Below are 12,622 nucleotides of genomic sequence, written 5' to 3'. Positions count from 1 at the left end.
TATAGCGGTCTTTATTATTAGCTCTCTCCCCGAAAAAGTTAAGTAAAAATGTCTCGCTCCTCCATACATGCAGGCAAACTCGCCACACACACAAAAGAGAGAGAAAGAAACAGTAAAGCGCAGGCAAACTCGCCACACATACAAGAAATATGTTAACTGTTTCTGTTAAAATCTTTTGTTTTATCTTCCTTAAAAGATATTTAAGATTGCAACAGGGTCAATAATGCCCCTGTTATATATATATATATATATATATATATTATATATATATATATCTGTTATAATTGTACATTTTTATTTGATTAGTGCATGTTTTTTTTTTTTTTATATATGATCGACTAGCACATTATAATTGATTTATCACTTCCTATAGCTTCTCCACTCAGTCCCCTTGTAATGCCTTATTGAGTACAGAGTTCTTGTAGTTTTACCCACATGTGCGTGGCGAGTTTTATGGAGGAGAGAGAGACAATAAAGAGAGTGGTTTAAATCGCTATTAAAAACAGCCCTAGTGTCTTGCCTTTTCTGTACTGCCGCTGGAAACCCAGCACACAGTCGCTACACTGGTGAAACTTGATTGGCCTGGGCAAAACTAGACTCGCCAGACCACCGGGTTTTGCCCTTAACATACATACTATGTCACAACCAAAAATGTGTCACATACTGGAGTGCTCAGAGAAATGTTTCACCCACATGGATTTGCTTACACTTATACACTACATTTCACGGCCGTGAAATGTAAGTTATGTCTAACCGGTCCAGGTTCCTGATGTGATTATAAGCTTGTTTCAATTTCAAAAATAAAACTGGACAGGATTTATTGATTGACACTTAATAGCAGCTAATAACCACTCTGGGCTCTCATCACTGATTGGTAGATATGGAGTGGATTTAGTATCCTAGGAGATCAATGATATTGTTAAGTGAGTGGACATTTTTTTTTGTGAGTGTCCAAAATGAATAATAAAAAATAAAAAAAAAATCTACAATTACTGCAGTGCATAGTGTACAATAATTTTGCATTCTACTGGTGGCAAACTTATGTAAAATGTTTAATCGGATCACATACGTCAAGCTACAATCCAGCGGCATTTAGACAGCAATCAAAAACGAAAAAGGTTGTGGATGTGCAGTGCATTCTGAAACAGCGGCATATTTCATGGAATATTCAATTTCATTAAAACATTAATCGATTTGTTATCATTGCAAGCCTAGTATGTATACAGACTGCACATTTTGAATCAAAAAAGCAAGAAGCGGTGAAATGATATTGGAATTAGCAACCTTGCAAATTGGTAAGAAAGACAATAACCAAGACAATGCAACATACTGTATCTTAAAAAAAAAATCATCTGATTTCAGACTCAGACTAGCACTAACCTTGGACTACAGAAACAGCTGTTTTGATTTGTAATGATTGCTGCTTTATTTACTCTGGAGAACAGCAATCCACACAAATCTAAGCAGCTGTTTCCTGTTTTACCCAATCAGCACCAAAGACCCTCACCTGATTTCTGTGGAAAGCTCAATCTGAATAATCTGTTTGCGCAGCACAAATTAAGAAATTTTCCACAAAGTAGGTTTTGTTAATTCTGCCCTAATTGTGTCCTGTAATCTGATAATGTCTGTCACGTTTTGTTTTGCCTATTGTGTTTAGTTTATCAAAGCATCCTGCATACATGAGAAACATGTATCTGTAATGCCTGCAAAGGGTTAAGTATATTGTCCACAAGTTTGTTTCTCAGTGGAGGAAGCATTGTATGCAGACAGATTTCTGGCACAAACAGGGCCCAGTGTTCAGTTAGCCACACAATCTACAATCTAGTGCTGTGCAGCTTGAAAAACCAGTCTGTGCGTATCCATGGTTACAGCACATGTCACTGTGAGAGAGAAACAGAGAACACGCTGTGCTTGCCACTCCCTTTGCTGATGAACCTACCTCAGTAGAAACTACAAGGAAAAGTGTATACCAGCACTACCTGCACTGATTTGTTGAAGATTTCTTTACTCTACCTGCCAATTACTGAAACGAATGGATTGCAAAAAATACCCTAAAAATACATAGGATAGGCTTTTTCTAGCAATGCACATTGAATCTCTTGGATTTCTTGAAGAGCTGGTGCACAGGTATTTACAGCCAAGCTGAGCTCTTCAATGTAGACCATTTTCATTACATATTTTACATTTAATTATTTAGTCTTTTGGTAAGGAAATAGGCAGACAATTTTCTAAAACAAGATTTGAGGTATAGCTTAGAGCTTCTAAGAGCAACAAATTACTGTGAACAAAATCCCTAGCGATTTAATCGTCAGTTTTCTTAATGTGGAGTGGTGAATACTATAAAGCAATGGTATTACTCCCAATGGCAATGACTCCCAATTTTACATATGTTTTAAGAACTGAATGTCTATCCTGTATTTTTCTCCGAGGTAGGGGTCACCTTCCCCTCTGAACTGACTCAAAGTACACATCACAGTTGAAAGTATAGACCTCACTAAGCACATACTTGTCCCCAAAAGACTCTTGTGAAAAGCCTGGCTGCTGTTTACAGTATATACAGGTGTAAAATGTGGTAAGTCATGAAAAACCGCCTCAGGACACCTGCTGCTAACTGTACACCGAGTCACATCAACCTCAAGCCAACTGGTCATGTTACCTCTTAGTGTTACCATATTATATGACAATTGCTTACAGGTGCCTGCACTATATCCTGGTCACTAAGCTATGCATCCTGTTGAGGATAATTATATAGACTTGGCTCCACGTACAAAATTTTAAAATAATGGAAATAAGGTACTCTTCATTCTATGGTACTAACATATATCTATCTATATATAACACACACACACACACGGATCACTTACTTGTCTTCCTTTTCATAGATATTCACTCCGAGGGCATCTTCACCCAGCCAGAGGTCTGTTCCCTTCTTGTTTTTTATTTCAAAATAGTTCACACCATACATCTCCAAGTCTTGGGCAATCTTCAGGTATTCCAGCATGGCATCTTCCCTGTTAGAAGAGCACACTCATGAAGAAAGTAACTGAAACATACATCTACTTCATAGTAGAACAATTATTTAACTTGAAGTCAGAAAAATTTGAACACCCGCAACATGTCTATGTGGCAGTGACTTTAAAATCAGGTTAAACTGGGCCTCTAACACAACTTACTTGAGCATCCCACGGTGTTCCTCGTGCCAGACCTGTATGCGCTCCTCCCACTGTTCCCGGGAGAGTTTGTGCTGTTCCAGAACACTAAATGCAATAAAGAATAGTGAGGGTTAAAAGGCCGTCCAAGTGTGATACAATTCAGATGAGGTCCTAGATCTCATGCAGACACTGATCCAGTCTAACAAAAACTTAGTGGCTGATTTTCGACACAACCAAGTGGCAACCTACAATAAATGACCTCCCCAAGGTGGCAGTAGTTGCACTGACATTGTATGGGGTTTCAACTGTACAGCTGACATCATCCCCCTGGATTTGCTTTCATAACTATCGCATATATCCTGACATGATATAATCAACCCCATACCCATAAACTAACAAGGTGTCATACATTTCTATGAAACAAAAGATTCATGGGAAGTTTCACTGAATTTTGGTTGAGCAATTCTGCGCTGGTTGTCTCATTAGATCAACCACTTGGCGGCATGTCAGAACTCATTCAAAAAGTAGGTCACCATGACCGAGTACACCCAAGGAAAGTTGTGCTACTGAAGGTTTAACAGAATTGAATGATCAGGTCTCAAGAGAAGGCTCAAAGGGACACAGACACACACAGTAACAACATGACTTACCGCTGAGGGAGGAGACGGTCTGATGTCAGATATCCAGATTTATGACTTTCCTTTGAGAAGTCTCCAAACTTGGCCTGGACTGCATAGGAACCCAGGAGAACAGCAGTTTCTGGTGGGCAGTAGACTTCATCACTGAGGATACTCTCCTTCACCTGCAGGAAAAACAGCTTCTGTGTGATGTCCTGGATCAATTCCTCAGACACGTCTTCAGGGAAGAATTTGGCACGGAACTTGAACTGCAGAGGGTTTTCCTTCTTCACGTCCTGGGAAGAAACCTTTTAGAAATACAAAAAGATAAAAACGACAGGTATTAAAGAAGAGACATATTTTAAAGAAATATCCAGCCACATGTGAATATCAGCAGACTTAGTGGAAACTGTACATCTTTTATATTTTTTTACATATCTGGATAACCTTTTAGAAAACATTATTGGATAAAACACAAATACATGGTGAAAACCTCAACTACACAACTTAAGTTGCACGGAAGGAAAGAAAGACTCATATTGTCCAAAACAAACTTCATTACCGTAAAAACCATTGTAGAAGTCAATTTTCTATGCCTTTTTGCGGGGCCCTTAAAAAGGGGGGAGCGACTCATAGGCCAGTATGACATATGTGTCTGTGTGTAATATTAAACTACTGTAACAGTAGTTTGGTCCCAAATCTTAGAGGTCTGGAAAATGGGTTATAAGGCATTTTGTGTTAAAATGTGGTATACAATGGATTCCTAACGACTGACCTACTGAACCCAAAAATACTGGATAGCAAGCTGAAATTTGTGTTCTTGACTCTCAATTAGGAAAAAAAAAATGGCCACCAACTGTACTGTACACCTCTATAACTTCTGAACTAACTTGGATAGAATAATAATCTAAGTGTCTTTTCCTACATTTTAGATAGCCACAAATCCATTAAAACAAACTGTATGAACATGTCTTAAAAAGGGGTTTCTAGGTATGGTCAAAGTTATTTTCAAAATGGCAGCCATACAAATATTGATTGTCTAGGTATTTCATTATGACACTTTGTAGGTGTCAGTCACACACACGTTACACTTGTTTGCTTCAAAATTAAAACACTTTGTACTGTGCATTTAGGCTAGGCACCATAAAAATACTTTAATGAAGTTTTTCTTCAAGCTATTTTAGATAATTATTTAATATTAAACACTGTAGTAAAGGAAATGTTTTATTTAACAAAAAAACAAGTGAAATAATTTTAAAAGCATGTACACATAGTCGAACTGTGTTGCACACATGTATTTTTTCAAAATTAAAAAACTAAAATCAGATAAACAGGAAATTATGTTATTAAATAATGCTTACGTTAAATAATTCTGCAGCTAGAACCATGTAACTTAAGAGTCAATATAATCTGAGGTACATGTGACAATGTAATATATAGTAGTGTTTTTTTATTATTATTATTAAACACAGAACTGATTGTTAACCAACAATGTATAATTTATTTAATCTCTAAATAACTTCCTAATCACTTAAATATATATGCAATTAATTTAGATATATCTCTAAATGTCTTCCTGTTCCTTTAACTTGGTTAATTGGCTATGCATTTAGTGAGGGGCTTTCTGATTGGTGGAGATGATGGCGCAGATAAACCCTTAAAATTCCAACTCATAGGAGGATAGTTTGATCTTTCACAACCATTTAAGTATCTGCCATGTACTGAACATGTTGTGCAGCAAATCATTTTAACATTTGAACCTTCCTACATCATAAATATCTCCTTTTTTTACAAAATTGTCAGTTAGAACCCTATAATTACAAGCTTACAAATATTATAAACAAACATAGATCAACTATTTTTTACGGATTTGTTCAAAATAGAAAACAATGAATATTAATTGAATGGTGCATACTTTCAATTAAATGAGATCAAAACTAAATCAAACTAAAAGAAATTTTGCGTAGCACTGTCAAAATAAGTTGGAGTTATTTTAACCCCCCACCAATTGAAAATACCTTCTGTCTAAACCAATGTGTTAGACAAATTTGTGGCACAACAAATCCTAGTAGTAGATTAATTTGTTATTCAGAATTAATTATTCAGAATCTCTCTTTGATTTAATTAAGGTTAGTTTTAGTAGATTTGCAGCATTAGTTTTTAGAGCAGTAATCCCTCTTAGCACTGATCTGAAGACTTACATAGGTTGCCTAGTATATGTAGTACACACTTAAATTCAATCTAATCGTTAATCAAAAGATCCACTGTCCATGTGCATCATACGTCAAGAGCAAAAGAAGGACAAGCTCATCAATGGTGGGACACAAGGAATCCAAAAAAATACAGGAATGTGCCACTAAAAAACAAGCTGAAAGATATAAAAAACAGAGCTGTCATAGAGAGATTTCTAAATGCAGCAGCATCATAGGAATTGCTTATGTGGCACAAATCATGCTACTCATGGTTTACAGGAAAAGGCAAAATTGGAAGACTGGAGTCAACTGCTTTCAAACAACAAGTTGTTGTTCCAGCAGTGGTCCTTCTAAGCTCTGGAGTTCTGCAAAGCCTCTAGAATGGGAACTATGTATGTTTTGCCAGGCTTCCGTGCAAGAAAAACTTCATTTGGTGTCCTGTTTTAATAGGAGTAAAAAGATCACTGAGGCAGCTAAATTTAAATCAGGTACACAGTATCCCATTATCAGACTGCAGTGATTTGGTTGCTGCAGAGGGCAAGTACCATTTGAAGCTTTACACACTGTTCATGAGAACATCTAAAAGCACAAGCCACTGCAAAGGATAATGACGTTGCAATGGTATGGCTGTAAAGGGAAATTCATCAGAGAGGGGCCATATTTTGGAGTTGACAAAGGTTTGGAGTAGGTACTGTGAATTCTGTGGGGAAACAGGTGAAGAAATCCCTCCATTATTCATAAGTCGCAGAACATCCTTCAAAGATACGTTAAACCATCTTGTTGGAGATATTTATGAGTTCCATGTTTTGGACAAAGATGCTGAATTTAAAAAACAAACAGTTACGGTTCCAAAGCAGTTTGCCCATATACCAACTGCCCAGATAGTAGACTCATCAGAAGACAGTGAATGCAAGATACTCACATATAAGCCACAAGATGAGGTTTTCTTGTCGGTAGTACATGTTGCCCTGTAGCCGAGATCAGACATCTTGGACCAGGCACCATACGCAGGTGCCAGTGTAACAAAAGAAGATGCACGCTCGTGTTCCAGAGACTTTGTATATGTTTCTGAAGGTCCTTTATGGTGGCAATGGTGTTTTTGATGATGATGGGAAGGATCCCAATGGCAGTATGACAGACAAAGTATTGAGAGTGCCACAAGATCTTGTCTATGGTGTTAGTGGTGGGAAGCTATGGACACCAAATGATATAGGCCCTTTTGACTTGCATTTGCAGTTCCAAGTATTCTTTCTGTGCATTTTGTTTTTGGTTCCTTTTAAGTGCTCTGTAAAGTGCCTTAAATCTTTTTTTTTTTTTTTTTAAATCGATCTATTAAACCATTTTGTTTCAGATTTAGATTTGTCTACTTTTGGGATGCAACTGTTTTGTGCCTCTAGTACTACATTTTTAAAAAACAACCATCCTTTTATGTTTTCTCTATTTTACTCCAAGCCTTGTTCTACAAGTTAATGCAATATCAAGAGTTTCTGATCCCTAGACTTGGTGGTCTTCACACTGCAATGAACTTTATGAAGGCAATAGGCCAGCATTGCAGTCTACAGGGCTTTTGGAGGATTGGACTGACAGTGGCAGGTAGGACAGAAAACAGCAAAAAATGCAATGGCTGGCAAAACAATAAGAGCACACAAAATCACAGTCCAAGCTATGTGGCAGATATTCAAGAAACTGTGGTAGAAGTATCTGCAGAATGAAGACTATGAATTCAGACAAAGTATTGAGAAAGCAGATATTGAAGAAGATGAGGAACATTTCAATTACAATACTGTCAACACAGAGGTTCAGAGATGTGCTATCCCGGTTTGGTAAAAGCCATGCTGCAGATCAAAACTTCAAGTTGTGGTGGGACTACCTACACATGGTAAAAGTATTACTTGCAGAGATGAACCAACTTCCTGATGAGGTCCTTGAACAATTCAAAAAGGGGAAATTTTGTAGTAAAAAGGAGGAAAAGACCAAATTCAACCAAATAGATCCTGATCAAGGACAGGAATGGTTAAATGGAATGGGCAAAAAAGGGGAATAGTAGAAATAACAAGGACTGTATCTGCAAGCACAAATTGTGGCAGACACATGTCAACTTCACAGTCTCACTTGATGACTCCCTGACTCACAAGGAAGCAAGCATGAGCCATAGAAACAAAGACTCTGAAGCTGAAGAACAAGTTGTTCAACTCTAAGATATTTGGCATGTTCACATAACACAAAATCCAGGGTGAGACACTGGAAAACATTGCGACAAAAGATCAAGCAACAATGGACATAACAAATGTGCTTCTTAAAGCAAAAGTCTTTGGTCAGAGGCAGGTTGATCCCTTGCCAAAGAACAAGTCACTCACTTTTTCAAATGTCTATGATGTTCCCAAAGCAAAATCAAAAAAGGAAAAATATTAAAAGCAGACAGGTCCATCCTACAAAGACTTGTCACTGCATATGAAGCAGACAGAAGTGTTGATTTAGATGAAATACTAAAGCATGAGCTTTTTCCAGTCCTTAGCAGAGAAGAATGGAAGGCTGCACACTGGGCAGAAATCACAGCTTGTTGTTGAGCTGACCAAGAGCATCAATTGTCCAGCAACAATTGAAATCCCCAATGGTGCCACACTCCTAATAGATGGGCAAGCACTGGTCATTGCCCTGGGGAGGCCAATGACAATGCAAAAACATATGGTGACGTTGTAGATGCTTTTGCGCGATCGGTCTACCGTTCCAGTTCAGGATATGCTTGCATTGACTTTTTTATTAACAAGTATTAAATCAAAGCAGGATTAAATCAAAGCAGGAACCAGGGCCAAAAGGAGGAGAGGAGCATCTATTCGAAGACATAGAACATCAGAAGATGTACCGTTACCACAGGACTGGCGTAGTTTCCCATCACACCCTGACAACAAAGCGGACCTGGTACGATTTTTATATGAGGAGTTAGTTAGCAGTTCACATTCAGACAAGACAATTTTAGTTGTTGGGGGATTCCTGGAAGGAAACATGGGTTACATGCAATGACCCTAACATTAATGCCACATATCTTGAAGGCTTCCATGAGGAGGCAGACCTAGGATTGTGCTTCACTGTGTGAATGCAAGTTCTGATACCATTGTGGTGGCATGTAACACAGATGCATTGCTACTCATAGCACATTATGAACGTATGAGGTGCACACACATGTGGATAAAGGGAGGAACACAGGCCAAAGTTCATTCCTGTGAGGGAGGCGATTAAATCATGTGGCTTAGACCATTCAACTGCTTCTACCTTTCCATGCCATAACTGGTAGTGATACAACCTCATTCCTGTCTGGACACACCAAGAAAACAGCTTTCAATGTTTTTTTTTTTTTTTTTTTTCCCAGCACAAAGAACCTTGGACAAGAACCTCTTGCTGAGGAAACAATGGTGAATGTAGAGTCATTCATATGTAGAATTTACAAAAGTTCCCAATGTGGCCACAACAGACAAAGCACGAGTTACGCTTTTCAATAAAGCACTGCGCCCTGAACTTCTACCCCCAACAACCAATGCTGTGAGGCACCACAGCAGAAGGGCACATTTTCAAGCATTAATCTGGTTTGAAGCCACTCGCTTGAAACCTAACCTTCCACAACAATAGGATGGGAACTCAAAGATGATCAGATGACACCAGTTCTCCTATCCCTTCCACCTGTACCTGAAACTCAAAACATGTGGCTGCACCACTAGATGCTCTTCTCTCAGGTGCAAATGTCGAAAATACAGACTGCCTTGTACTGGAACTTGTGTAGAAAACTGTATGAACAAAGACAACAATTAACACTTATGCTGACATAATTTGCAACAGAAAATGTACTAATACTTTATTTTATATTCTTTGTATGGTGCATAAACTTATGCATAATTATCATGTATGGGCACCATTTTGAAAATAACTTTGACCATATCTAGAAACCCCTTTAACTCTTTACAGTCCACTTATTCACCGCTCATCAGGCACGTCAGGTCCAATTTATTTTCACATACGCTGTTTAATCCCCCCCCCCCCAGAGTAAAATAGGTTTAAAAGGCATTGAATCGCAAAAAGACATTAGGTACTGTATCTACAGCCAAGCCCCCACCCCATGTTAGCTGTATTTTTCACATACCTCTTAAGACTCTTACAGACTGATACATCCTCTCCTGATCACTCATTTTTATCACCAAAATCCTCAATAATGTGATCCAAGTCATTACTTTATTACTATAACATCTCAAAACACTCTGCAATTGTCCGTGATATTCTTTGAGCTCTGGATGCAGAAGCAGCCATCTCCTTTGTTTGTGTCCGTGTTTTCTCTGTGGTGCAAAAAACATGTATTGCTCAGATAGGCCCCATTTTTTCTCTTATTTTTCTCAGTTCATTCGGCTCCTATCAGTCTCACTCGGCCATTTGTAAGGCTTTCTCTGCTTTTTCCGGAGAAAAAACAACTAGAGACTTGTGCTTTACGTCTTTTTGATGATGTCGGACAGGTTCCGACATCGGACTGGAAAGGGAAAATTGTAATGTCGGACCTGGTCTGACACAGGACCACAAAGGGTTAAGACATGTTTATACAGTTTTAATTCTAGTTTTAATGGATTTGTGGATGCCTAACATGTAGGAAAAGACACATCATTATATCTCAGTTAGTTAGTTACGAGTATACAGTACAGTTAGTGGCCATTTTGTTTGTCCCAATTTTTGGGTCAAGAACACAAATTTCAGCTTGGTACAGCATTTTTGGATTCAGCAGGTCAAAATCATTAGGAATCCACTGTATACCACATTAACACAAATGCCTTATGAAGTCTCTTTTTCTGATAATGGAACCAGACTACAGTGCCACAAAGGAATTACTACAGTCAAGGTTATGGCTCACACAAACTTAACTGTCAACAAACTGATTATTTTTTCAGGATCTGTGGCATTCAGGTTTTAATTTGTTACTCTCAATACCCTTAGTCATTATGAATTTTAAAAGCAATATTTCAGACTCTTGACTAACCTCCTTTCGACCCAGGTGCGTGTACATGGATGAAAAAAAACAGTTATTAAAGTTATCAATCTTTGGAATATGAAAACGTCACTGCTACACTGCTTTACTGTTAACACAATAGTTCTATAAAATGGCCTTATTCCCACCCTCCAGAGCCACTGATTTCTCAACATTCACTCTGACCCTGGAATCCATAGCAAACAGCTATTGGTTAGAAAGCCAAGTATACTTATCAAGTCTTCCGTTTGTTGCAACTAAAATGCTATAATTATGCAGGTGTCTGAGACTGGATAAAGTCGGACAGTCAGACAAAAAACTAAAATGCCACACAACAGGTTTGAAATTGCACGTTCTTTAATTTGCCGAAATGCATGGCAATCACAATGCTGAAAAAATACTAAGTGACTGGAGACGAAACAAAGACAAACTTAAAATGGCAAAAGAAAAACAAGCCGAAGGAGAAAGTGTTTATGAGCCGATGTAGAAAACATTTCATTTGAATAGCGTACTTTGAACTAATACATACTGTAACTTATTCTATATGTCAGTGCAATGCAGTGGTACGATTGTAAAGTATGTATATGGCTATGGTTCTCATTAACAAAACTAAATTAATGTACAGCTGGAAATTGAATGCAATTGTACTGCACCGTGTGCAACACTATGATGTTTGGCTTACTGGTTATTAGATGGTGCACGCTATAGTTTTTTCTATTGATGCAAGCAGCACTGTTTTATACTTTTCTTTTAAATTTGAATTACAGATGCGTACGCTTTATATCATGATTGCCATGCAGGCAAAATTCGTGATATAAAATCGGGCCATGATACAAACCAGGTTTCACGTTTGCCTATGTGCGCACATTATGAGTGCAAGAAAGAAAGAAAGAAAACTAAGGGTGAATGAAAGAGCAGTGTTTTAATACTGTACATTTTGTCGTTCTTTACATTTAAATAAATGCATAGTAGTTTACTACAGGACAAATACATTTTGTATCGTTAACCGGAAGGAAACATTTTGTTACCTTAAAGGCATGAACTGTCAACTGATGACAGCTATCAATCAAGCGTTGCACCTGGTGTTTTTTTGTGTGAATAAAACTTAAAGAAATTTGGTGACGTTCCTGTTTTGTAATTGAACTGTATCCCGTTAAGCCCACCAATGCAGCATTTGACAGGCTGCATAAGATGTCAGTTTATCAGCCAAGATGATTATTGGTTGTTAGCTGTGTTGGAAATGTATTCTATCCTGTGGTTACTAAAGTCCGGCCACACGTTGTGGTTAAAGAAAAGGGCTTGTAACCAGGAGGTCCCCAGTTCAAATCCCAGCTCACTCACTGACTCGCTGTGTGACCCTGAGCAAGTCACTTAACCTTGTGCTCCGTCTTTCGGGTGAGACGTCGTAAGTGACTCTGCACCAGATACATAGTTCACACAGCCTAGTCTCTGTAAGTCACCTTGGATAAAGGCGTCTGCTAAATAAAACAAATAAAAATATAAAAGGTAATTTCTCAAAATAACCCATGGTGCAGTCGTTTTTGAAAACTCGTGACAATAAAACAGGGCATGATATTAAGTGTTGTGATATAAAACGGGTTAATCTGTAATACAACAAATTTGTGAAAGCCAATGCAGCTGGAACTGTTGTCCAAGTATGGT

The 12,622-nt window shown here is 38.0% G+C and overlaps 1 protein-coding gene across 1 annotated transcript in view; it reads right to left on the bottom strand.

Moving 5' to 3' along the window:
• LOC121317004 (ezrin-like) overlaps positions 1-12,622 on the bottom strand; it is a 45,142-nt gene that overhangs the window by 13,114 nt on the left and 19,406 nt on the right. The window contains exons 5-7 of the mRNA XM_041252500.1: positions 3,803-4,077; positions 3,174-3,257; positions 2,865-3,011 (exon numbers count right to left, since the gene is read on the bottom strand). Coding sequence (XP_041108434.1) covers positions 2,865-3,011; positions 3,174-3,257; positions 3,803-4,077 — 506 coding nt within the window. The remainder of the gene's footprint in view (positions 1-2,864; positions 3,012-3,173; positions 3,258-3,802; positions 4,078-12,622) is intronic.

The sequence above is a fragment of the Polyodon spathula genome, chromosome 6 (assembly GCF_017654505.1).
Source record: "Polyodon spathula isolate WHYD16114869_AA chromosome 6, ASM1765450v1, whole genome shotgun sequence".
Classification (NCBI taxonomy): Eukaryota; Metazoa; Chordata; class Actinopteri; order Acipenseriformes; family Polyodontidae; genus Polyodon; species Polyodon spathula.
Note: the sequence above shows the minus strand (reverse complement) of the source record. Positions and strands in the feature narration are given on the sequence as shown.